The sequence below is a fragment of the Osmerus mordax genome, chromosome 21 (genome assembly GCF_038355195.1).
Source record: "Osmerus mordax isolate fOsmMor3 chromosome 21, fOsmMor3.pri, whole genome shotgun sequence".
NCBI lineage: Eukaryota > Metazoa > Chordata > Actinopteri > Osmeriformes > Osmeridae > Osmerus > Osmerus mordax.
This window is the reverse complement of record NC_090070.1, coordinates 5,153,778-5,181,556: the sequence shown is the minus strand read 5'-3', so window position 1 is coordinate 5,181,556 and position 27,779 is coordinate 5,153,778. Positions and strand designations below refer to the sequence as shown.

At 38.8% G+C, this 27,779-nt stretch overlaps 4 protein-coding genes across 7 annotated transcripts in view; 1 reads left to right on the top strand and 3 right to left on the bottom strand.

The window, feature by feature from the left end:
• The window catches only part of sipa1l2 (signal-induced proliferation-associated 1 like 2), a 64,334-nt gene extending 62,094 nt beyond the window's left edge, over positions 1-2,240 (bottom strand). For all 3 annotated transcript variants that reach the window (XM_067259466.1, XM_067259469.1, XM_067259467.1), the window contains exon 1: positions 2,141-2,240. The gene's annotated coding sequence lies outside the window, so the exon portion shown is untranslated. The remainder of the gene's footprint in view (positions 1-2,140) is intronic.
• On the top strand, positions 577-27,779 carry rrp36 (ribosomal RNA processing 36). 2 transcript variants are annotated; one of them, XM_067259476.1, is made up of 8 exons: positions 577-585; positions 25,674-26,094; positions 26,222-26,357; positions 26,466-26,532; positions 26,639-26,743; positions 26,879-26,953; positions 27,054-27,171; positions 27,253-27,779. In XM_067259476.1, the coding sequence occupies exons 2-8, from the start codon at positions 25,680-25,682 to the stop codon at positions 27,393-27,395; spliced, it is 1,059 nt and encodes a 352-aa protein (XP_067115577.1). In that variant the 5' UTR covers positions 577-585; positions 25,674-25,679; the 3' UTR covers positions 27,396-27,779. The 2 variants fall into 2 exon arrangements, with proteins under 2 accessions (XP_067115577.1, XP_067115576.1); XM_067259475.1 differs by lacking the exon at positions 577-585 and adding an exon at positions 25,155-25,234.
• Positions 5,060-8,913, bottom strand: LOC136965609 (uncharacterized). The gene is made up of 8 exons (XM_067259793.1): positions 8,821-8,913; positions 8,207-8,359; positions 7,648-7,865; positions 7,156-7,339; positions 6,802-6,957; positions 6,359-6,694; positions 5,128-5,919; positions 5,060-5,080 (listed from the first exon to the last, which is right to left on the bottom strand). Exons 1-8 carry the CDS (start codon positions 8,911-8,913, stop codon positions 5,060-5,062), a joined length of 1,953 nt encoding a protein of 650 aa, XP_067115894.1.
• On the bottom strand, positions 8,318-17,040 carry LOC136965608 (uncharacterized). Its single transcript, XM_067259792.1, has 11 exons — positions 17,036-17,040; positions 16,612-16,726; positions 15,901-16,016; positions 13,469-13,634; positions 13,195-13,334; positions 13,024-13,117; positions 12,568-12,717; positions 12,190-12,330; positions 9,263-9,408; positions 8,821-8,958; positions 8,318-8,359 (listed from the first exon to the last, which is right to left on the bottom strand). The coding sequence occupies exons 1-9, from the start codon at positions 17,038-17,040 to the stop codon at positions 9,382-9,384; spliced, it is 954 nt and encodes a 317-aa protein (XP_067115893.1). The 3' UTR covers positions 8,318-8,359; positions 8,821-8,958; positions 9,263-9,381.

Below are 27,779 nucleotides of genomic sequence, written 5' to 3'. Positions count from 1 at the left end.
CACTATTCAGTACTGGGTTAATTCTGACTGATGCAGGACATTTCAGGGGTAATATTTTTACAAATTAAAGTAGATAGTAACTCAGTCCCTTTGGGTCTTTCCCTTAGCGTAACACTTGTTTACATGGTGACCCGCAAAAGCTCCGGATTCTCCCTGGTTGAAAAGATTGTACTTGGCCTCTCTAAGAAGACTTAAACGTGGACTAGGAATATTTGCAGTGTCAAACATCTCACGCTGTGTCGTCATCTTAAAAGTGGCCATGTGTAGAACATAAGATCGTATTTAGTCTACAGCATAAGGCCTGTTGACATTCAATCAGAGGTTCCCTCTCTGCTAGTGACCTTGTTTCATAGGAACGTGGAGGCACATCAGGAAGCATTTCCTTTCCGTTATCTTGGATCATGAAGATTGTATCTCCCCCCTGCCATGCAAGATACTCGCAGTGAACCACGCAGCGTCTGCTTAATGTCCCCTGGGAGTCCGGAGATGCTTACGAGGGGGATGGAATATGAAGGATAGGAAGTGAAACCTGACCTGCAAACGACAGATCCGGCTAACATAACATCCCAAACGACTAAGCCTACCGTAAGTACACATTTGTCTTAAACAGTCATGGGTGGGGTAGGAGAGAATATAGATATGAATAAGTGGATTAAGCCTGACTCCACTGGGCACCGGCTCGCGGTCGATCCGTGGACTGCTCTGAGAAAGCCTAATGCGGTTGCAAAATACTCTCGCCTTCTTTCCCATCACATCTACAGACAGCATGGCTTGTCTCAGCTGTCCAGCATTCCGGGATTAAAAATGGAGTTGAAACAAAAGGCCCTTCCTTATAATTAGCTTTCCTTCACAAGGAACGTTGAAAGCTCCTAAAGGGTGCTATTGAGAAGGGCTGAGTGCTGACAGGCACTTTTGCTAACTCAGATAAAATAATCTAATCTTCCTGAGCAAATCACCCTTAAGCTTGTTTTGGGAGCTTGGCACAACAAAGGCTATTGATTTTAGCCATGTGAGAAGGGTATGGACCAAACGTTTTGAGAAATTCAGTCAAATTGAGCGAGTGGGGGGATTTTAAGAGTTTAAGAATCCCAGTACATCTTTTATTCGTCGATAGGCAATTTAAATGTTATGATTGAAATGCAGTACTTTATTACAAATCAAATTCTGTTTCATAACTCTGATTCAGTAAAAACAAAACATGAAGGATAACTACATGTATGTGTCTAGATTAAGCATGAGAGAAATTCAGTTTCAAAATCAGGCATCTCATTTGCTGCCTTCACTACTTGGTCTATTGTAGGGAAAATAGATATTTCAAAGCTGTTCTGTCAAATTCAATCTCCCATTGCTTATAAACCACATTGAATATCTTCATTCTGATTGACATCTTTAAAAAAACAGCAAGATCCAAGCATTCACTTAGTATCCGCTCCTCCAACAGTCTGGAATCAAAAGTACTGTTTTCTATTGCACAAATAACCACGAATTAGAAAGGAACCCAAGCAGGCTGATGAAGGTAACAGCTGGACTGTCAATGTTTCAAACATGAGGTAAAGACACCAAACCACTTTCTATCAGTTTCGCTTCCATGGCTTAGGCTATTGCAATATGAAATCGCTGCGCAGTGCTTTCTAGCATTATTTAATTGGCAACTAATTCAAAAGGAAATGTATAATCATAGGTTTATGTAGCCTACCATTTCTTTTTGGCATCTCATTGTTTACTAGTATAAAATAGGGCAACCAGGATTTACCGTTGATTTGTATCAAACCTGTAACTCAAACCAATTTACTGCTGCATAATTCAAATCGAGATATTAATCAATACAACTTTGCATTTAAGAACATTTCGTTCTGTTCATGATCCAGACATCCATAAAATCAAATACGAATTTACATAGTCCTATATAGTCTTATTGCTCACCAATTGGCTGTAAAAGTTACAGCTCCGTTGTAGATTCGATTTCTCAATGATCTTTTTTGCGGCTAGACACGGAAATCATTGCTGAAGATAGATATTGATGCCAAGACACAACACGCAATTTAACTCGCTCTACGTTTTGTCAAACAAAGAGATACTCTGCAAGTTTTCCCTACGCCAGGCAACTTCTTAAACAAACCGATAAGTTAAGATGTCATACCTCCAAACGGATCCACCTCCAATCTCATAGCATCCAAAGCGATTTACTTCAAGAACGACATTGCACAGCAGAAAGAACTGACTACTGAGTATCAGTGACTACTTTAATAAACAAATAAACCAAGCGCTGTATTCCAGCCGACGTATCAGTCGCTCTCTTTCAGCCCTTTCTGTGGAGTTGCGCTGGCAGCACCGGTTAAAGGCCCGCCTCTTCCCTCTACTGATTCGTTTCAAGAAACCTACCGTGAAGTGGGTGGTTACTTGCTATTCTCAACGTCAATCTCCCCTCTTTCTAAAGCAATGAAATACACGGTGTAGATCAATCTTTTATAATAATAAAAATAAATTAAGTATTTATATTAAGTATGCATCAGTGAACTCTCACTTTATTCTTGTCAATTAAGTTTAAAATAACATGTCTAATGTTATGTCATCTAATCAGGATACTTTAAAGTGGTGCATCACTGTCCCTAACTGGACAGTGTCTGAAATTACATGGACCAACAGCACATACAACAGTAGTGTTCAATAAGAGAGATATTATGATTATCAAAAAGGTGCTGTTTACATTAAGTTTGGGAGTAGCCTGTTTGTAAAACAAATCTAAGAATATTGGATGGGTGAAAAGAACCGGTACCATATTGATTGATTTAGTATTGTGTATGTTTTTTTCAACAAGTTTATTTTATTTTCTATCCTAAAAGAACAGACAAGGTTGCATTGACTTGAAAATGACAGCACTGATATCTTTAGATGTGTCTTTTGTGAAAAGTGTATGTATCTTCAGCAAACTATAATAGATAGCTTTAACTTTTGATTCTTTGAGTGCAAATACAGAACTTTAAAAAAAGATATGATATTTTGTGCTACATACACAGATTGTTCGAAGAATAGTCATAAAAATTACAGACAAGTATTATGGATGATTCAATGTGTCAAGGGTAAAGTTCCAGGGCAGCATGAGTCATCTCGACTCATCATCTATTCAGACAAATGCTAGTCAACAGATATGTTGCGAAGAGACAGTAGCCAAATAATAACTGCGAAGGTCAGTGCTGCTACATTTCTACATGTATTGGCTATTGGAATCCACAGAAAAGTATTCCAAGAGAGGAAAAGGCATATGATTACATTCAATAGATTTCTGATATGACTCTATATCAGAAATCTATTGAACACTATCAATAATACTTCCTACTGCACTATTGTGTTTTGCAATAGAACTACACCATGGCAGCTGTACAAAAAACTATTAATTACAAAATGCCTGCAACAAGTTATAATAGGTCAATAAAATGTAATCCTGCTGTGATGACAAATTGCTCTTTATCATGGTGTAAGCATGAGAAAGAGAATGTTCTCCACCTTTTCACAATGTCCATTCACCAAGACGGTGTAGGTATATATTCAAATTTATATTTGAATGGCTGAAATATGGACAAGGACAGAGGTCATGTTTCTCCAGCAGGCAGGCATGAGTGTCTCCTGGTGGGGAAAAAGAGAAGATTCATGACCACCACAAACTGATAGAATGGTAAATTAAAAAGACAGATCAGTTGGAATATCAGAAAGAAACGTACATGCAATAATTATATTAAGTGCAACAGAGAGAAAGCAATTTAAAGCAATTGTCAACATAAGGGAGTCAGGTGGCTGAGCGGTGAGGGAATCGGGCTAGTAATCCGAAGGTTGCCAGTTCGATTCCAGGTCATGCCAACTGACGTTGTGTCCTTGGGCAAGGCACTTCACCCTACTTGCCTCGGGGGAATGTCCCTGTACTTACTGTAAGTCGCTCTGGATAAGAGCGTCTGCTAAATATGTAAATGTAAATGTAAACATATCCAGTGGTGCTTGTGACTCAAAAGAAAAGATACCAGTTTTCCGCCTTACTCCATGTTCAGTGTCGTCTTGAACTACCATTGAGTAATCTGGTGTGTAATATGATATTTAGGATTACAATTACATTCTGTATGTATGCTTGAAACTAAAGTATTTTTTAACGTATGTTTGCATCCCTTATCGTATGTCCCCTCATGTAAATTTGTATTCATGCATGTTAAAATTTTATTTTTTTAAATGTTCTCATTAAATGACTACAACATAATTATACAATATGTGTACATCCTGAACTGCACTCACCTTAAAAAACATATTTAACAAGTATTAAATATAAATCGTTGTTGTTTTTTATATTCTGTTGGCCAAAGGGCATTTTTCACCACACTTACTTTATGTCTTAAATAAAAATGCATGACTTTTTTTTCAATGTGTACTTTGAGATTATTCTTGTCACTGCTCTATGCAACAATAGAAAAAACAGCACCCTCACTCTGAACTACACCATTCTAAGCTCGCACCTCACATCTGTGGAACGCTGTACGGACTCCTTTCCCTGTCCGTGCCACTCCAGATATCCTGCAGTTCCTCTTCCTCCTCCTCGAACTGCCAGTGGTCTGGATGGACGGGATCTGATGCTCTTCCCGTAGAGCTGCTGGGTGAGGTTTCCTTTCCCAGGGCGGTGCTGGACACAAGATGTTCAGAACACACGCAACAGTTTTCCTCAGTGCAGACAATGAGCTCCTCAGATCTGTTTACACCCTGGCTCTTGAAAACTCCAGAACCAGTAGTAAAGCCCATGACTTCCTGAACAATAAGGTCACTTTGACTAGTGAACTGGGTCTTTGTAAACGGACGGTATATGTGGCCATTCAGGTCCCGGATCTTTGTATGAACGCTTAAACATTTGTGGGGATTGTGTGATTCACAAGGGTGATCATGTGAAATAATGATGGGGAAGCGGTTGAGTTCAGTGCATTGTTCATGAGACTCATATCGGACTTCTTGTTCGCCAAGGTCCTCCTCAGTTTCCTCTTTAACGCAAGTGGAGTCGGTGGGGATTTCTTTGAGCGTAACAGAACTCTCAAGACTTGTCATGCTCATGCTGTGGTCACACTGTAAATCCTTCGCAAGGGGAAGCAGACACTGAACAGAGACAGTTTCTGAGTTGATGTTTTCCACATCCTTCTTCTCTGGTTCCTCCTCTAGACTGTGGGTGACAGTCTGGAGGTCAATGATTTTAGACGATACACTAGTTAAACATGGCAGTCTGTATGAATTCAACAGCTGATTCTTGGGACTATCAAACTTCACGTCAGTGTGTCCACTCTGAATTGTGTTGTCTATGTAACTCATGTCTGACTTGTGCTCCCAATTCTTAGGCAAGTCCAAACTCAACATCGACCCTAGAGCGATGGTGTATGGGCTCCTTTCATGTCCATCTGTAAATTTAGAGGGCTTGACACATTGCACTTGGAAAGAAGGAACGTTTGATGTCCGTGAAGATTTGGTATCTGCAATGGTGACAACTGAATTATTTTTTATATACAGCTGAAGTTCTGTATTGACTGGACTTTTAGGGGTAGCATGCTCTTCATGCTTTGCCTCAAGGGGCCAGGTGTTGGCTCTGTGTGGGGCATCAGTAGGCACAGTGAACGTCCAATCCAGCTTGTTCATTCCGACGACACCAGTGACAGTGTGTCTGTGTGTTGTTTTTTTCCTTCTCTTCATTGCCCCGTTCAGGCTAAGAATGGAGTTGGACCTGGTCTTGGTTATGGAAGGGAGTGCAACAGTGCTGAGTTTTGGTATGTATGTTGCAGTGGTTGAGCTAATTTGATGGCTGGCTGACTGAAGGGTTGTCCCTGCAGTTGTTTCTGATTTAACTTCTTTGTTCACTAGACTTGTCACTTTGTTTCCATCTGTTACCTGCAAATAGGTGCTCACCTGCAACAGATGAAAGTAATAAAAAACATGCTATCGGCCCATTCGATAAATACTGGTATTCAAAACTACTTTAGTACCTGTGCATACCATGATATACAAATGTGAACTATATCAACATATGGTGAAGTTTTTCTATATATCCCGTGAGTTAGAAGTGTTCTTATAGCCAGCTGCAGCAGCATTGGCTCAACATTTACTGAGTATGAGTTATTTAGAAAAAAATATTGACACTTAATTTCTCTAATAGTTATCCTACTCATTTAGGAACAGTTCTCCAACCAGGTTAATCGTAACATAAACTATCATGTAAATAACAACAGTACAAGACGGGCAATAGCGTTGGTCTGTCACAAGGACTATTGTAATGATCTACAGCATTGTTTGTGTTCAAATGCATGTTAAAATATGAATAGCATTAAGCTGGAAAATGGATACTGACCCTGTGCACAGTTTCAAATGGCTCTTTCTGCTCTTGAGAACCCTGTGGCTGACTGGGGACTGGTGTTGGTTGGTCAAAACTGAGGATGAGGTTGATGCTGCCCCCTAGAGGTGTAATAGCAGTATGGGGATCCTCAAGAACAAGACTGGGTGATACCGCTACCACGTCTACAGAGCCCTGGTGAGAAATGTACTTAGAGACATTGACACTTTGTCCTTGATGACTGCTCTCTGGTTCCGCTTTGGGTCCATCAATGTGGATCTTTGCAGCACCCTGCCTATGTTTTGAGAGCAAGCTTTTGGAATGTTTACTGATGTCTATCCCAGGAGGAGGACACTGCAAATTACAACCAAGAAGCATATTCAGAATCTGAAAGAGGATAAAAAACAGGACTAATCTATTTCCACTGTTGCTGCTTTATCAGTACAGATTGAACACTCTACCTGGGGCTGACGTGTCGATAGTATCCATGTGCCAGGTAGAGAAGTATCCTTTATTAGTTCTTCAGGTTTCTCCTGATTCAACTGGTCTTTCTTCACCTTCCAGTGCGCCATCATCCACCCCAGCATACTTTGCAATTCATCAGTTTTCTCATTTATCTGTAGGAAAAACATTTTGGGCCATGATTTCCATCTCCTTCCTATTGGGTAGGCCTAACATGTATTTCTGAGACAAGACCTAAAGGTAGCCAACTGCATGTCGGAATTCAGACCACTCTGTGAAGTTATAAGATCTTATAAGATGTCGGAGATCATTATCAAATATTGGTATTTCATCTTTCCCCTTAAGTAACTCACAATGTTTGTCAGGTGGTGCCCCTCTGTTATAAGCTTCTGCCCGGCTCCAGCAAATGCATCAAACTCTTCAAACTTCTGTTGGATTTTGAGGTCTAGTTCAGATGACTTTGTCAACTCATGAAGTTTACTCTTATTTGCCAAAGTATCGGAGAATATACAAGTGCACGTTTCATCGGTCCAGGAACTGGAATGGAGACAATCAAGACAGAAACATGCAATTGGTTGGTGGCTCTGTAGATTTGTTCCACTTGTTCCAATAGATCTGATTAATTATTTATAGGCTCAAATTCCTGTTATTTTCTGTTTAACTCTCCAAAACAGATAGAGAAATACAACAGCCACATGAAAATGCAGAAGGTGCCATACGCAGATGCCACAAATACCTTCAGAACATACACATTTGGCCAACCTAGCCAGCACACAGATTGTTCTATAATGGCTTAACAAGGTCTCACGTGGAATTCATGACACTCTTCTTTCTGCATTACTCACATTATAGCTAGGTAGGTTCTCAAAAAGTCTTGCAGTTCACTAAATTGTTGAAGACGGCTTTGGTTCTCTGCCATGGTCCTGGTAAGCTCCTCCAAAGATTGCAGGGTGGTCTGGACATCTTCCCACGTACCTATTGCTTTCTCAGATAAGACAGCCTGTACGTGGGAGGTCAGTCTATTCATCTCCTCCACCTCTTCTTTGATAATCCGATAGCCCATCTAAAATAGAAAATATAACTTTGACTTACACAATTGAACCTAAACATTTCATTAACACTCACTTAAAATTGGGTTCAGATTTGGAAAGTTTCAGTTTTTGTGTCTCTGGGAAGCTTTTTTAAAATAAGTATGTTACTTATAATCTGTCATGTCTTTTTTATTTGTTCAAGTCCCATTTGTCTTGAGCAATGACATTGAGTTGGTTTTGACAAAATACACAGTTTACAATTGTCACAATTCTGAAATAACCAACCTTTTCTCAAAAGCAGATTATTCACACTGTATGTTAGAATTTGAAGAGGGGAAAAGCTAACAATAACTGTTGAGGTTACAATTCTAACCTCCAATTCCTCCTGTTGTTCCTGAAGTCCTTCCAGTCCAGAGTTATCAGGTTCACAACGAACCGCCATATCAGTCTCGGCGTCCAAAATGTCCATACTAAGTTCTGCACACCTGGACAGAAGTTGGTTGATGTGCAGGGTCTGTGTAGAATTCTAGAAGAGGAGACAGGACATTGGAAGGTTTCAGAAATGCTATTTAAGTTAAGGAACCTTAATAGGTCAATTTTCACATCATTAATAAATACTACTGTTTGTGTGTCAAATATTTCCTTTAATTTATCAATACAAACAGGAAGGTAGATAGCTAGGTACTTTATTAATTTTTTAGTGGAAATTGCAACATTACAGCAGGGAAGATAAAACATTTAAAATAACTACACCTGTAAACAAAACTGTAAAATAAAATACACAGGGCTGTAGATGTTGTAATACACAGGGTTGATTCTCATATGTACAAAAAATATTTTATCCAGGGCACACACAGGGAGACACACAGGTGATGCAGGTAAAACACAATGCACAAAACTATTTAAAGCAGAAAAGTTATAAAAGGTTTGATAAATGTACATGAGCAAAACTAATAGAAAAACTGTGTGTACAGTGAGCTATTGTACCTGGCATATTAGTTCTGGATGTTGATAGAGGGAGTGTTCTCTTTCATTCATTGCTTCACTGAGGTCCTCCAGAACCCCAAGTAACTCCTCCATAGGGTTACCCACATCTTCAGCATCACTCGTTGACTTATTAGGGATCTGCCATCATTTAAAAAACAGCTTAAAAGACTTGTCATTTTTGTTTTATGATATTTTGTCTTACCTAGGGTACTTGAACTAGTTTTTGGTCATTCTTATTTGAGAGGCAATTGGGCAAAATGTAGAATTATTTCCCCTAAATAATTATATTAACATCCAGATTCATGTTAATTTAGCTTCTTCATCTCAATGGCTAATCTTTTGGCCAAGTGCAGTCCTGGTAGTCACATGTACAGCCACAAGGTTAGTCACATGTTTGTATGAAGATCCAAATCTAGGTAATGCTAATTAGGTGTGGACTTACAGTACATATGCCATTGAATTTGTCTTGTTCGAGGCATCTCTGCAGTTCTGTCATCATCCCAGTTTTACAATCCTCCAAGGTTGCTGAAAGGCTTTTGACACCTGGGATGATGCAGGGCTTCACATCATCCACTGGTTCTTGGCACCCTGACAGACATGGCTCAAGTTGATCTTTCCATGTGTCCTGAGTTTTTTCCATCAATAAAAATATGATTGTGGGATAATTGGTACTGTATACAGAATAAGTTACAGTATACATTTTATCACAACCCTATACTGAAGTGCTCTGACATATATCCATGCCCTTCATTTCATTTCGTCATTTAGCAGCCCTTCCTAATGAAACAAAAATGTTATCTTTCCAGGACCCAAAATGGAGGTGATAAAATCAGATTAGCTTTTATGAAGAATTTAAAGGTATTTAATTTAGAATCCATGCTGTGTAATGTGTATTGTGTGTTCAAAACTCAACATATACTATTATATACAGTCAACTCTGGACTTCTTAGCACTCCTGGTAAAGATGAGTAAAAAGGGTTATAAGATTTAAGATTCATTTCACGTGTCATGAACGTTTTTGAACAGTCTAACTTTTAATTTAAGTCTGAGGAAAGAAATCTGTCCTCAAGAAATATTTTTTTTTTAACTACTTGTGTCTCTTCTTTACTCATCTGCAGAGAAAATCTAGAAAATTCAGAAGGTACCACACATAACAGTAAAATTAGCCAGTTTATCAAATACACAGATCATTTAACCAGATATAACCAAATTGTATCTTTGTGAAATGAAATAAACAAAAGATAAAACTCATATTTCCTTATCCATGTAACAGACACAGCCACGCCAAGGTACACTTGGCGATCTTCGCCCGCAACCAGGAACGAACCCGCCACCTTCGACATCTCATGTGCGACTACTACCAGCTACGCCAATGAAAAGCCAGCAACCCGCTGGTGCGGGTGGCCTGTATAGATACCTGAAGAGTGAGTTTAACCGATCTACACCGGCTACATACCACCTAGTCACCTTCGGAATTATTGGCACCACTGGCAAAAATGAGAACAATTCAACCTTCAATTGAAGTAAATTCATTTTGAGAAATAAATCTGTCATCAATCATTTTCTTTTTTGAGAAACCATGTGTGCCACAGTTATTGGCACCCTTACATTTAATGTAAGGGTACAACCTTCTTTTGACCATAAAACCGCACTAAGTCTTCTCCTTAACATCAATTAAGGTTTGAGAATACAGAGCAAGGAGTCTGAGAGGCATTCCTCTTTACAGAATCTCTCCAGATCATCCAGGGTCCTAGGTCCTCCCTTGTGCACTCTACTCGTCAGCGCAGCTCATAGATCAGGGGACTGAGATGGCTATGGCAGAATACTGTTTTTGTGTTCAATTAACCATTTTTGTGTGAATTTAGATCTGTTAACTGTGCTAAAAGATCCAATGACAACCTAGTTTTTTCCTTCAATGGGCAGCCATATTCAGATTAAACATGTCCTAGTATGTTATGGATTTCATGATTCCATGTACTCTGATAAGGTTTCCAGGACCTTTGGAGGAAAAACAGCCACACAACGTCACAGACCCTGCAGCATACTTCACTGTGGGGATCAGGATATTTTTGGTATAACCATCCTTCTTTTTATGCCAAACTCACCTTGAGTGTTTGTTGACAAAATGCAAAATTTTGTTTAATATGACCATAGAACACTGTTCAGGTCAAAGTTCCAGTAGTGTCTAGCAAACACCAGTTGCTTTTGTTTGTGGTGAGATGATGGGAAAGGCCTTTTTCTCCAATGGTGGGTTTGGCATAAAAAGAAGAATAGTTATACCAAAAATATCCTGATCCCCACGGTGAAGTTTTTTCCATTGAAGGAAAATATAAACCTGGGTTGTCATTGGACCTTTTAGCAGGACTATGATCCTAAACACGTCCAAATTCATATAAAAATGTTTAACTGAACACAAAAACTGTATTCCTCCATAACCATCTCAGTCCCCTGATGGATGAGCTGGAGAAATTATGTACAGAGGAATGCTCTCAGACTCCTAGCTCGGTATTCTCCAACCTTAATAGACGTTAAGGAGAAAACGTGATGCTGTTTTATTGACAATGAGAGCTTGTACAAAGCATTAAATGTAGGGGTGCCAATAATTGTGGCACACGTGGTTTCACAAAAAATTATTATTTCTTAATGAATGAATTTTTCTCAAAATAAATTACTTCAATTGAAAGTTGGATTGTTTGCATTTTTACCAATGTGACATTAAGCTGAATAACAAAAAGATGATATTTGTTATTCACTTTTTCCTAATCTTTGCCAGGGGTGCCAATAATTCCAGAAGCGACTGTACATATACACTACCGTTCAAAAGTTTGGGGTCACCCAGACAATTTCGTGTTTTCCATGAAAACTCACACTTTTATTTATCAAATAACTTTCAAAATGAATAGAAAATATAGTCAAGACATTTACAAGGTTAATTATTATTATTAGAAATAATTATTTTTATTTGAAATATAAATTTTGTTATTCAAACTTCGTCAAATAATGCTCCATTTGCAACAATTACAACCATGCAGACCTTTGTCATTCTAATTCTAATCTTTCTAATCATCCATTAGTCTTCTAAGGCAATTAGCAAACACAATGTACCATTCGAACACATACAGTAATAGTTGCTGGAAATGGGCCTCTATTAAAAACCAGACGTTTCCACCTAGAATAGTCATTTACCACATTAACAATGTATAGTGTATTTTTGATTAATTTAACGTTATCTTCATTCGAAAAAACTGTGCTTTCCTTTGAAAAATAAGGACATTTTTAAGTGACCCCAAACTTTTGAACGGTAGTGTATGTATATGTGTGTGTGTGTTAAACCTGTAAAGTCAGTAAACTTTCAAAGGAAATATTTACCTTTAAGTTGTGTATGTCAAAGCTGTCTGTGTCAATCATGCTCGCTCTTCTAAGCACTTCCCACAACTTCTCAACCTGCCGAAGGCGGTCCTTCATGTCCACGTTACTTTGATGCTGAGTATGGAATTCAAATGCCTCCTCCTGTTAAAAACCAAAATGTGCATAATTTGAAAACAGTTAAAATACCTACTAAACTAACACATTCCAAATTGTCAACTTCAATCAAATTCCACAATCATCTTGCATTTCAAATACTACAAGTTGTAATTGACTAACTCACATTTAGCAGTGTGTTTTAGGAAATGGTATCTGAAAATAAACATGTAACTACTTTCATGACACTTTTACATTATGGCCAGGCAAGATGAGTCTACTTACACTCTTGGATTGAAAAAACTTAGGCCTCTTGGAGATTGCGTCAACTTTGTTAATAGTTTCTGTCTGTTTTTTTATCATCTCCGCATCTAGACCATCAGTGTTTTGATGGGGAAGGTCCATAGCAACGTTGTCTTTCAACCATAAGAGTGTCTTAAGCGGAAATGAAAAGAAAAGGAAATGAGCATTATCTCATCACTGATTTAATTTCTCCAGGTAACAAAAGTTTCCTATTAACAATACAAAACTGCTGCAGTAAACATGGTAACCATGGAAAAGTCTGTCATGACCCTCATGGATCAAGAATGGTTTGCATAAAACATATTTCAACAGTTAACGCAGAATATATTTTAGAAATAAGTGCTTTTACATTATTAATTACTTGTATAATAGCACAGCTCACTATGACATCCAAGAGTCACAACTGTTTGAGAGATTTGCATAATTTTTGGCAGGTACCTTATCAGCTGATGTTGTAGAGTCCTGTAAAAGGATCCCAAGCTCAGGTCGGTGCCTCTGAGGACATGTGCTTGAATGGGCTGTGTGTTCCTTTCTGTAGACAAACTCTATATTTTCATTTCTGTCCTAGGTTTTCTGCCACAGCAATATGAAAAAATGTAATAAAAATACCTTTCTCTTGAAAGTTGTTCTCCTATTTGACCATCTAAATTACTAGTGCAGTCACATGTAGCGTAGGTATAGTTGTTGTGAGGACTTCTGTTTTTTTCACCAGGCGTTGACTTATCATGGATTTCAAAGACTTGCATCACCTATAAAGAATATCATATCCTTCATCATGTGCAAATAGGGAAGTAATATGTGTGCAATTCCTAACCTATTTTACTAATAAATGTATATGTATTGGTAATAAAGTAATTTGAAGTCAGAAAGAGAAGTTTCTAACTTGAAATTCTTTCAGGCGGTTCTGTTCCTCCTTGATGTTCTTTCCCATAATTTTGTGGGCTTCATGTTCCTCAGTACTTTGCACTTCTCTCGTTTGAGTCGAAGAACCAATGTCATTACAAGAGAGGCCTATGGTATGGGTAGTTGACTGGTCTGGTTTCATGTTCCTGCAGATGAGAATGTTCAGGTGAATAAAAATTGTTAGGTTAAAAATGCAAACAACTCTGCAGACTGAATGAAGTAAAATGACCACTGGAAAAATTATTCAGGAACCAATGCTTAGTGTTTTAAAAAAGTTCATATGGATGTTGTTAAGGATTGTTATGAATGTGCTAGAGGTTTGACATGTATGTTAAATTCCTCCTGTGAAAGTTTTCATATTATTATTATGTTGTATACCATTTAGTTTCATATATAGACCTGTTCATTGTCATCAAAGGACAATATTTATAAATTCATAAAGTCTGTCTTGCAGTTCAAGTTGAAGCTCTTCAGTCTAACATCTTGGTGAAGAAATAATGTTGTACGATCTGTTGTACAAAATATTGCAAAGTACAAAAGCTAAACTACTGCTTTTGATCTTCAGTTCTACAGTTATATACTGTAGTTTGACAAAAAAATTGAAACTACTTTACACTCCAACACTTAGCACTTTTAACACGTTCATAAACATCTGCCTAGGCTGTGTCTCAGACATAAAGGATGTACTGTGCTCTGAGATATATTAAATTAGCTAATGACATGTTACGCAACAATGACAATCTCAACAGACAGTCTTTGTCTTTAGGGGGTGACTGAGTGGTTGTTGGCCAGTTCCAAAAAGATTATGTCATACTCCTCTGAAGCGGTGAGGTCATGGTTTCAGGAAATGCTTTTGTTTTCAAAAGGAATTATAGGACAGGGAGTGGACAACTTGGAGGTGTCAAAAAAAGGAGTGCTGTAGTGTTTGGAGTCAATATTGTTTGGGGTATAGATATCTAAAATGAAGTGTTGCCAAAGTTTGTTATAAAAAAGGAAAATGGTGGACAGTGATATTGGACCACTAGCCACAACAAGACATATTAAACCTAATATTTTGTTTTATAGGGTATCTGTATTTCAAGTAAAAAATCTGTATTCAGAGGGAAATTTGTATTCGATCTCAAATGTTTTCCTGTTTAAATAAAGGATCTTTTTTTATTTTTTTATAATTGATATCATAAAATCTCAATATGATATACCATATACAAAATACCGTAATTCCTTTGTCTTCCTAAAGAATCAAAGAGTGCTGAGGACTCTACATTACCTAACACCAACCTTCTTTGCTGCTGGATACTGCCCCAGCATATTAAGTGCATGACTCAAATGACCCATAAAGAAATGACTGACTTGGGAACTGACCAGTGTCCTTCTGTTCATAAGCTACATCCATCTCTCTCTGGCCACTGTGCCATACCATACTTATGAGGCCCTCTGCAAACATCTGGAGTATAAATTAGGGGCAGCTTGATCATATAAACTCCACCAAAATGTATTTTCCTATATTCATCCATATCTGATTTTGGTGTACGGTCAGTTTTTTTCTCTAATAAGATTAAACTAGCGCTTCGTCATGTGAAAAACATGGTGAGAATGTCAAATATGAATTTCTCCATTTTGATTCTATGACCATTATTTATTCTGCATTAGCTCTCAGAAAGTTTCAGTGGCTTATTAGGGCAATGTAATGTGTCAGCAACAGTTGCCATTAATGGTATTGTCTGAGCAATGCCAAAACCAGTCTTGCACAACAACAGTGTTAATAAAAATACATTATCTTACTTGCAGAATATGTTTTCCATTCATTTAGAGTCCTGGTCATCTGGATGTAATTTTCCATGAGTTCATCTAGATTATTTAGGTGATGTGAATGCTTTGACTTGTACGTAAAATATTGACTTGTATTCATAAACAACAAGATAGTTTTGAAGTGCTGCCGAATCATACCAAAGTTCTGTAGCCATGGTTAGCTCTGTTGTGTTTTTATGCCCAGAATTTCCACATGTTAGTGATTTGCTACAGTGGGAAGAACAGGCCCAGGGTAAGTAGCCTGGTCCTGAGGTCATAGTTTAAGCAAAGAAGGGAAAACCACACATGGGTGTAATTTCAGTCAAGCACCAATCCACCTGTTTCAACTGATTTAAGTCGTACATTGACCTATTAGTGAAATTAAACACTTCTAATTTCTCTCCTCTTCCAATAAACAAAAACTGAGGATGCTGCCCATATCATTTAATAAATATTCCATATTCCAGAAATACACAATTCCAAAAAACACATTGTAAGAACGTTTTCAGAAGTTTAGCATAAGACTCATGGAGGTTAACAAGGATGTGTCATTAAAGTGGAGCCAACAGGGTTCACATTCTCAGAACGTTGGTAACATGCTAAATGTTTGGATATTCTGTTTACCTGCTTTCCTCTTGGAGAAGGCCCCAACTCTCCTGTACTTCGGCCTGCTTCCGTGTCACTCTGGCAGCTAGGGTAGGGTGTAGGTCGGACAGCCGCGAAACAGTCTCATCCAGCATCTGGAGAAAGCGTGGTCGAAAGGAGGGGCAAAGAGGCCGTGGAAGGAAATGACACAATTCATTTGGATTGGATTTTTACTGGCTTGGAAAAGGACCCACTCTCTTAAAAACGGAAGACCTTGGTTAGACGGAACACAGAAGTATTACATAGTACATAGTCACAGAGGTCTTTTTCAACAGTTAGGGGAAACCCCTTAAAAAATGTCTACGAGGAGGTCTGTTGATTACTAGTCCAGCGAAGCGTTTAATTCCATGGTTTAACGTCGCTGTTTAGGTTCTAGATTCAGCAGATTTCGATATACGTATTAAATATCAGAGGTTCTGCTTTTTTAGCAATACATACCATAATTTGACTCTCGATATCTTTGACTTCTGTGTATCCGCTGTTTCTTTGATCCTTCGACCCAGAGAGGTGACCTCTCTATATTGAGACGAAGGTTAGGTTAATCCAATATTTTCCTCACATAAACCGGAAATATATCATATAATTATGCAATACTATTTCATATCACATTGTTTAAGTTCTTATCACATATGGATGTTACAGGTGCAATATATTATTTTGGAGGGGGCGCTATCTGCTATGCTGTTTTACCTTCCCATGCATGGCACAGATGATGTTATCTGCTTGTTGGTAGAATGAGGAGACATCAAGAGCCAGCTTGAGGTCTTGGTGGTAGTTTCTTAAGAGTGCCTGTAACCTCAGCCATCTAGGATACAAAAAAGACATAAAAAAACACAAAAGTCAGTAACGGATTTTACAATCCAAGGTTTTTAGTCGAAACCTATGTTTACAAGTGGAGTCAGGTGGCTGAGCGGTTAGGGAGTCGGGCTAGTAATCTGAAGGTTATCGGTTCGATTCCTGGCTCTGCCAAATGACGTTGTGTCCTTGGGCAAGGCACTTCACCCTACTTGCCTCGGGGGAATGTCCCTGTACTTACTTTAAGTTGCTCTGGATAAGAGCGTCTGCTAAATGACTAAATGTAAGTCTGAAATGTTTACAAATGCAAATGTATAACTTCATAGATAAGCCACAGACACTATTGTACAAACCATAGTAAAAAATTGTGAACCAAGAAGAAAGATGACAATGCTGCACATTTTCAAAAGTAGTCTATGTTTATCTGCATTTTATGTTAGATGCATTTTTCTAAAAACTATACTTTACTGTAACTGTTGCAAACAGGACCCACGTTTGTGTAATGGTCTTCTCTCTAGAGGGAATATGTTTTCTCTCTCTTTGTCCAATTTTCTCCTGCTTGTCTCGTAGTTGGTCTGTGTCCACATATGTTGCTCTGCATTTTTTTTCATCCTACAGAAACAATTACAAAATAAACATAGCTTTAAAAAAACATAACTGGAACATGCCCCTCTTTTAACATACAAATAGTAACCTTTTCAGGTATATGCAATGTGGGAAGCCAGTAACATCTGTGAGGTGTGATTTTGGATAGGTAAACATAAACCTGATTCACATCCAGACTTCTTGTCAGCTGGATGAGGGAGTTTTCGATGTCTTTGAGATCTCGCTGTTGTGTGGGTAACGTGTCCTCTGAGTCCTGGGACGGAGATCTCAATATGTTGCATCCATACTCCAGGTTTTTCTTGAACCACGTGTCTACCTGTACAGACAGCCATTAAAACACCCCCCAAAAAATATTGGTAGTTGCTTACAAGATTAGCTGTTAGTATACTGTATGTATGTATGTATGTATGTATGTATGTATGTATGTATGTATGTATGTATGTATGTATGTACGTATGTATGTATGTACATATGACTTAAATGCTAACTGTATCCTCTTGGTTTATTGGTAGGTGCTGCGGAATGGAAAATATACTATGAAAATCACACTGTATCTGTGTAATTAAGCACTGTTAGAAAGGCCATGTCTAGTTTGGTGCAGTACAATGAGGTATTGCACGATAACAGCCACTCTTGGGATATTATAAATATGAAAAGTTGTGCATATAAAGCACCTTCAGAGCCAGAGACCTGAGTTCACTTCACAATGAGAGCCCAATTTGGTTAATATACCATGGCATTTTACCCTTCCTCTCCTCCCTTTATCTTTTATTGACTAATGCTTCAGTCTGGAAGTGTTCGGTTAACTAAACAGTTGTGAGAGTTGCAGCGGTCCACATTCAAGCCTAAACATACACACATCTGGACAGCAGAGCACAAGCAAGCAAAAGGGCACTTGTCAATGGATTTGTCATTAAAACACGTTTAGTTATGAAACACATACTAAGTCGAACTGCAGTACATTTCTGGAAAACATTACTTTAGGTCAAACACATTTTTTAACACGTCATTGCATACATTATTTGTCTGCTTGTTTTTATTGCATTACACAACATTCTTGAAATTCTCGGTGGAGCATCGTCTGAAAGGAGAGCTAAAAAATCTAGTTTTGTAATGCTTAATTTAATAGCCTCCAAACATACCTCCGGAAGTGTACCTTAAACATTACAGCTGTCCTCCAAATTGTCAAGAGAAATTTGACAATTACTGTACTTGTGTGCTATACACAAAATGAGATTCATTATTCCTGCATTTGTGCGGCCAAGAAATGTGTTTGTGTGTGTTTTTGTGATTTCATAACTGTAACCTTGTGGAACCACTCCGTATCAGTCTGCACTGTGGACAAGCATTCTGTCCCGATGACCTCATTGCAAAAAATTTGGACTGATGCATATTATCTTTTCAAGACCTCTTACATCACCCTGTGTAGTTAAATCATATAGACCACCATGTTTACCATGATATCAGAAACTTTCTAGACCTGGTTTCCATCTAGGACAGATGTTGGTTTGCTGGCACATTATGTACAGTACTTAATTTTTGCTGTAATTTCACAATTTCAGTACAGAAGTAAAAATGTATACATAAAGACACTGTCACTGGTACTTTTCCATTTTGTAAATCATAAAAAAAAAAAAATCTACTATGTCTGCAATTCATATGAATGTTGTCTGTTCAGCAAGCACAATATGCTGGCCTTTGCACAATGTTGTAAATTTGCAAGCTCTCCATTGCATTACCATCGAGAATATGGCGTGAACCTTACTGTCAATTTCTATATTGCCCCCCGTTATGTTTGAGACCCAGCTTACATAGCCCACTAGCCCACAAAGGGTTTAAATAGCTGATATAGTTCCCTGTAAGAAGTCTCAAAAGTAAACATGTTTAACATCATCACAGATAGTTTGAATCTGCATTTAAATCTAACTGCTATATAAAATCAGGTGTCTTATAGATTGTGTTGTCTGTGTACTGGGTATGTACAGTAACCTTTATATTGTAACTTGTGACTTTAAAGGCCCTTAGATAAGGCAGGCTCTGTGCTGCTCAAACCATCTATACAATACTGAATTGAGGAGAAAAAGAGCCAAAACCATGACCTCATCTTCAAATAATTGCTCCTCTTTTTGCTGTTCAAGTAATTTTTTCTCCCCTCCCATTTGCCTGCACACAGAGTACATTTAGTCATTTAGCAGACGCTCTTATCCATAGCGACAGAGAGTAGAGAGAAAGGTGATACTAAAATACTGTTGCTTGTTGTCTAATGTCATTTTTGCTTGACAAATACTACTACTGTACATTGTCTTCATTCTTGCTCTTACTGATACTAATATTGGAAAAAAATCTTTCCTTAAAATAAACAGATTTTGAGTTTGTATGATATAAGTTTGTGATATTCAATCAATCACTTGCAGATGCTGTTCTGGCGTCAAATTATTAACAATGTAGATATATTTGACTGAACGAATGCTGTTAGATCCAGAAGTACACCACGATTACCGAAACAATCTGTTTAGCATCTGTTCCTCTGGCAAGCCCCTTATTCATAGGTACAAATTGTGTTTGGAATTATTCTCCACAAAGGCAACCTGCCTAATGACTATTTTGACTACACAGGCCCTTCAATTACGGAACTTGTGAGTAGTTTCTGTGGAAATAAGCAGATCATTTGAAACGTGGCCTTGCTTTGCTTAATGACATCATTGCTTGAGTTTTGAGCATGGACGATGCCACACCAGGGTAACAACATATACATCATATTGGGTTTCAAGCTGGAACAATGCACACAAGTAATGTTAATTTCATATCGTTTTTAATAAATATGTTGCTGTGTTGCTAGCTTGTGTGGAAATCATCCAAAGAAAGGATTTTTAAGTGGTTAGTCAGTCAGTCTTTAACCACGTATTCTGTAATTGCTACTTGGTTAGAGAAAAACAAGAGTTATGTAATGGGTGCATTACATACTAGACTGAGAAGAAAGGCAAAAACATGATGTCACACATGAGTGTGGATGTAATTAAGTCATAGGTTTTGTGCTCTGATACCCTTTGATGTCCTTTGAAGTAAACAAATGGCAAGGCATTTTTAAAAAGTCAAGGAAACTAATTGTCATCAGCACCATGTTGCTTAAAAGTTGACAGTTTCTTGTTCAAACTCAACAAAACGAATGAAAGGAATAGTTTTGCAAACAGATGCTGGCTAGGGTCTACATGAGAAATCCAAGATGAGAGAAAAAAAGACAAGCAGGTTAGAGAACTATCATTTAAGGTTACCTTCAACTGAGGATCAGATATTTTCCTCAAGTTTACTCCCATGGATGCTTGATTAGGATCAACACTGTTGCTGTTGCTACGGTTGACCGCTGCTTTGACTGATGTATCCCTGTCGCAATCACAGGGCGACACAGAGATGGCTTCAGCATTGCTGCAGATGGCTATCTTTCTGATAGACCTTGAACAGACTGGGGATGAAATAGAGTTTCTATCCTCCTCTGCTCTCTCATCCTGGGCATCCAAACTGTTGACCTGGTCGGCCACACAAGCAGGTTTGGCGGTCACCAGCCCTCTCTGCGGCTGACCCATGTAAAGAGCCGCTTGGTCGCTTTCGTAGTTTTGAATCTCGTCCCTTGGGAGGTAGGTGTCTGTGAAATCATGGCATTTATGTTCAGATGGGATGGACAGCCTGGTCCCAATGGTGAATGGTTGGATTTTCCTCACAACTCCTTCTGACATGGTTCCTCCTGTACGGTATCTATGCTGACATTCCGTGTTGGGAATGGAAAATGATACAATTAACCGAATCTGACCCTTACTGACTGAAACATCCAGAGTCAGAAAGAGAAATCTTCAGAATCATAGGAGCAAACAGAACCTGTAGTCATCGGACCAGGAAAACGAAAAGCCGTCTAGTTGACTTGTCTGCCAAAGCTATGAAATGTGCTCAGAATGCCTGGGCAACATCAAGGAAATCAATGTGAGAAGAGAAGAGGGAGGAGTGCCTCCTCTGAGCTACACTGTCGATAAAGAGAAGAGTGTAGAACTGCAAAAAGGAAAGTGTCTGGCTCCTTGCCTGGCTGACTCTCTGAGAGAGAAGAGAGAGAGAGAGAGAGAGAGAGAGAGAGAGAGAGAGAGAGAGAGAGAGAGAGAGAGAGAGAGAATGGAGGGAAACAGGGAGGAGGGAGTTTCATTAAAGACGAGTGAGGTCATCGTTTTCTGTCAAGGGCTGGGTAGAGTGAGTGAGGGTTGTAAACTGGGGGCTGTAAAAACTTCCTCCCCAAACAAGAAGCCGCTCTGATAGCACTATTGAGTTACAGAGGGGTGAGGGCTCTTTATCTCCCCCTCTCTCTTGCTCTGGCTTTGCCTGTTCACAGCTGGACAATGAGGTCATGCTTTTTACAAGAACAACAAATATGCAGCACCTCTGGACCTCACTTCTGCACAGACTGCTCTCTTTCTCTTTGTTACTGTATTGCCCTCTTTACCCCACACGCTGTCTATATCTGGACACTTAAAACGTTTTATTTCATTTGTTCAAGCAAAATATTTGACTAGTGCTAGTGTATTCAGTAAACATTATGTTTTAACTAAATAAAATGTCGATATATTGCTTGTAACAGTATCTTTAGTTCCACAGTCTCTATCCAAACATTTGCAGACAAGCATGGGAAACACATTGTGCTTACTAAGGCTTCAAGCTCTCACTTGATTTGAACCAGGTGTCCTATCTATGGGTCGGGTTGCATTGTGACATCACCTGCACATATCCATGGTATAAAAATGCCAGCTGAATATGTTGTTTTGCTAATTGCCAGGGAATTTAGGTATTCTTCAACAGCCAAAATTATATATAAAAATTGTTTTGGGGAATAGAGAGAGTGATATCAAACAACTGCTTTTCAAGAAATAGTAGGATAGAACAGGTTGTGGACTTTAGGTAAGAAGATAATATAATTTAAAACATACACCCTTAGTACTGAGCATGTCAATCTGTTTTCTATGAGAATTTAAGACAATTGTAGTTTGTTAATCCCAAATTGAGAAATATCCACCACCTTTTCAACACTTCACTGTTGCCCTGCTCTGGCTACATGAATTAAAATTCCTATGGCTGTAGCTCATCTCTTTCTCATATCATGTCAGCTCCTGTTACCCTGATAGCGAGAACAAAGACTTCACACACACTTCCATGATTCATGCAATTTATCCACAGTCTCTGGTTGTGAAACACACTTGCATTATCATAGCAGGAGGTAAGCAAAGTACTAATTTTGGTCTTGAGTGTGTCAAAGGTATTGAAATGTAATTGGCTATCTTTTTTTACATACTTTATGTAATTTTTTATTAATTCATAATTCATTTAATTTTGTGAAAACAACCAATACAACTCAAGTCAAACTGGTAACAGCACCACAGTTTGATACTGGTAAGGGTATGACATCATACGTTGTTCATTGTGATTGCCACTGTTACTCACTTCATTGGTGCATTTGACATACATGGCTGGTCGACACAGACAGTTCACCAAGGAGTCATGCAGCCGCATATGCTTGCACCCGGCACCTTCACATGAACCGCCAAAGAATGTTAATAAGGGAGGCTCAAAGCGAGCTGTCAGGGCCTGCAACAAGCTACACAACCAGGTTGGTGGTGATGACATCAGCCGGAAGGTTCTTGATCTGGAGGTCAAGACTCGCCAGAGGGGTAAGGTCTGAAGAGTAACCCCTGAGGCTTCCATGGGTTGGAGCAGGAACTCAGTATCCATAGGAGATTTGATGGAGTGTAAATGGCCTGAGCAAAAACAACAATGAGACGGCCTACAGGGAGAAGGTCCAGCACCAGCTAATGTTGTGCGCTGACAACAAGCTTGACCTCAACACCCAGACCAATGAGATCATCTTGGACCACCGACGGACGAAGAAGAACCATGCCCACAACCTCATCCACAACGAAGGGGCGGAGGTTGAGCGTGTGACCAGCTTCAAGTTTCTGCGTGTTCACATCTCTGGACCCTCAACACATATATAAAGAATGCACAATATGTTTACCGGGAAGACTGAGGAAAGTGCACCTATCTGCTCAGATCCTTGTGAACTTTGAGAGCATTCTGACAATGTATCTTGGTGTTCTATGGCAATTGCTCAGTCTCTGACCGGATGGCCCGGTACCCAGCTACCCTCCATCGAGAACATCCAGCGGAAGTGCTGCCTGCAAAGGGCGAGAGGCATCTGATTGATTTATATGATTAGATGCTAACAGCCTTTCATTGGCTCAATAGTAAAAAGCCAAAGTATGTACTCATACTGTGCACACAATGACAATGAAGGTGGTTATGCTTTTCCCGTAAGCTCCTTTCCTGGGTCCAATTTGCTAGTTGTCCGTCATTAGCTTATTCTTCTTTTCTGAGGTAAATTGCTCAAAATGTTGGATATGTCTACATAGTTGATTGTCACTTACCTCTCTTGTGGCAAACTTTACACAGATACAAGTCAGTATAGTCATGGTCAGACACTTTAGGGGACATAAACATAACAAAAGCACATGTTTGACGGGGTCTTTAAAAAAGGTTGAAACACACTACACAGTGAGAGATATTTACATAGTCACAATACTAAGTAATTATTTGGCAGGCTTGACTTGGCCATGTTATGATTTTACCTTTTTCATGCAAAATGCAGTACATTTGATGGATTCTGGACAATATTTGTTTCGTTTTGTTGATTGGTTTCCAATAATATAGCCTACACACATTTGCATACAGCAAGTATATATTGTCCACTCCCATATTATGTCCCTTTCATCACAATTAAATAAATAGAGGCCTCGTAATAACTTGTACCTATAAACCGGAATTAAGTGTAACGACATAGCAGCTCCTCTGTAACTACAATATTGTTGCACTAGGTATTTTTAGGTAGTTTACATGGTAGTTAATGTAACCTTAGTATAAAGGGTTACCCATAATCATATTACCTAGTCCCTTACCAATGTCCAAAGTAAATTTGACCAAATATCTTTATAAATCCAAGTATAAACACATGAACATTGGACAAGACAGGTTTTGACAGGTTCTGTGCTGGCTAAAAATGAGCCTTGGAGGATTCAACTTGGAAGTTGTTGTGCCTTCCTTCTTCTCATTGTTCTCGTTAGCCATTCATATCAGAATACTGTTATCTTCATATCACTGTCTGGTTTTTTATATTACCATATTGATTCATAATGATGACAGTGTACTGTAGTATTGTAGGCATGTCTTTTTACACTATTCGTGTTCCCTATGCCCTGTGCTTAGACCAGGAAGGAAGCTGTAAAGACCATAAGGATGAAACAAGGACTTTAGTATTCATCAGCCAGATATTCTGTATACCAGCTGCTGTGTCTTATTATTGTGTTTTCTCTGTGGTCACTATAAAAAACAAGCTATCTGACCTTCATGCCTCAATGACACTTTGCAACAAACCATAATTTCAGTGTTTGATCTCGTCATTATAGTGTTACTCCTGTCTGGTGTAACTCTCTCTCCTCTTAGCTAACTGACACTATATAAAATCCAGATCCTCAATTGACACAATGGTATTACATTTAAACAAGATTACTGCCAATGCGAAACTCTTGTATATCCTTATGAGGATTCAAATTGGATTGTGAAATAAAAAATATATGTCTAGTCATGAAAGTATTCACAGTGGTCAAAATTAATACTAATCTGTAAATTATACTGGTGCATTAGCCTACACTGCATACACGTATTTTAGGTCCACTTCAGTCCAATAAGAATGATGAAACCTTGCTGCCCCCTAGCGTATACAATAGCAAGCACACACACTGTAGGTAAATGTTTTCCACAGCTGGTCGAAGCCACGTGTAGCTAGTTGACGTGTTGTCGTGTTGTCGAGTAAAGATTTGCCGGCTCGAACGTAAGTGTATTCAAAATGTATTTCGTCCTTCGATACACTCAGATACCTGTTTATTATTATCACGCTATCCTTAGCCTACGTGTTTTGTGCAGAAAGATAGCTAGGCTAGCCTAGCTAGCTTGTTATGGAACGACGCTAGCCAACATAGCTAGTACTGCTACGATGATAGCTAAAACCGTGGGCTTCCTAGCATTAAAGGTACATGGAATCTAGCTAGCTAGTCTACCAAATTAACAATCGAATTAGCATGTTAGATTAGATATATTAGATACAGCAGGATCGTAAATTGTTGTGATATCAGTTGATGCTAGCTAGCTCAGAGTGAGTAACTGAATGAACAAGTGCACAACATTTCAGATTTAGCAACCTCACCAGTTGTCATACTGTCTCCACTATTTGTGCATGGGCTGTGTGTCGATCTCTTTATTTCTTTTTGCAGCTTAATATGACCTCTCTTTACAAGAAATCAACAATTAAGACCAAGCATGATTCAACAGTTAACTCCAGTTCACATAAGATGACTACGAAGGCCAAAGTTCAGTTAAGTGCTGCCTCTAACATTAGTGATGAAGACTCTGAATTGGAAATGGAGAGAAATTTTACTCTGCTGAGTAAGAAAAACTCTGTTGTCACCAATGACGAGGAGAACGAGTCAGTACGTGAAAGAGAAGAGGATTTAAGTGGAAAAGTGTTTGAAGAGGATGATTGCAGTGAGAATGACGAGGAGTCAGATGGTGATGAAGATGAAGAGGAGGATGAAGAAAAAGAAGAAAACTTAAAGGATGCTGATGAAGACAGTGCACATTCAGAAAGCGATGACAGAGAGGGCAAAGTAGATACTGAAAATGACATAAAAAAAGGTTGGTGTCTGTAAGTCTTAGTAAGTAAGACAGTGCAATACCTTCTTACCTGGCCCTTCAATGGAGGAAAAAATACTTTGAGATAATTTCATGCTGGCATTGAGTATGTTTAAAATGTATCTTTCAGAGCTTTCCACAATGTCCTTCGAAGACATAATGACACTTCAAAATAAAGTTGGAACAAAGGTATACAATGAAATAGCATATGGCACCACCAAGGGCAAACAACCCATTCAGAAAAAGAAACGTTTGAATAAAAATAGGTAATGTATAACATTTTATATTAGCAAGTAATGGTTAACTCCATGTGCATGGTGTTGAGATTTTAATGCTTTGTCTCAGACAACTCTTAATTGCGGTGTATTCACCAGGCCCATGGAGATATCAGCCAAAAGACCTGCCCCTTACCTTAGACAAGTCATTCCTGTAAAGAAAGCGGTAAGAACCTTTGAGCCCAGTCCATAGTTAACACTGTGTGCGGGTTCTCGTCAGGCCACGGTTTCGTATATTATTTTTTTATACATCTTTTTTTTTTCACATCCAGGTGTCCAGAGACCCTCGGTTCGATGACCTATCGGGCGAATACAAACCTGAGATCTTTGAGAAAACCTACAAGTTCATCAATGACATTAAGCAACGTGAGAAAGACGTAAGTTAACTACCAAGTACAACTTTCATTGTTGTGATTTCTCTGCGTTCTTTTCTGTTCTGATTTCCTTCAGGGATGGCACAACACCACTATGAGTAGAACACATTTAAAATGTTTTAATTCTGTGCTCCATAGGTCGTACAGAAGAGAATAAACAAAACAAAGATGGCCAACCAGAAGGAGAAACTGCAGTTCCTCTTGAAGAGAATGGTGAGATTTCCACCATACACAGTTGTTCTAGTGCTGCTACTAACGAGATGAAGGGTGCTATTGCTATCCACTTCATTTTGGTCCTGTTTCGTGGCTTCAGGAGAACCAGGAGAGGGCTAGGAAGAGCCGTGAAGAACAGAGGGAGAAGGAGCTGGAGTTCAAGAGGAAACAGAGAGAAATGGCTGGACAGGGCCTGAAACCATACTTCCTCAAGAAATGTAAGTGCATTTATATTTATTTGAAATGTAGTTTTCCATTTTATCTTACTGACATTGGTTTGTGTAATTACCCCCTTCTAGCCGACAAGAAGAAGCTGGAACTGGCCGACAAGTATAACGAGCTGAAGAGGAGCGGCAAGCTGGAGAACTTCCTCAGCAAAAAGAGAAAGAGGAACGCTGGCAAGGACCGTAGAAAGCTGCCCTTCCAGCACAAGGACCAGTGAAGGGTGATCCATTCTGGTCTCTTGACCTTTAAGATAGTCTGGAATTGTCCATCCTCATGGGAAAAACATCCAATAGACATCAGTGAATTCATGTGAACACAGGATGTATTTCTGGGAGGGGTTGGGTGAGGATTTCTATTTGAATTCTATTGAATGCGGACATATTACAGCAGGGGAGTCTTTTAATTGGAGAGAGTTTTTCTTCACATGTCTTAGGCACTTCACAAGCATATGTTGACATTGTGTCAGGGTTTTGTCAAATCCTTACTGACTTTGTATGCCTTCACATGTGAATGCATTTCTTAAGTGTCAGATATGCAAGGTGTGTTAGACCTTTGGTGTATGCAGAAGATTAACTATTAAACACACATTCTTTTTTGTAGT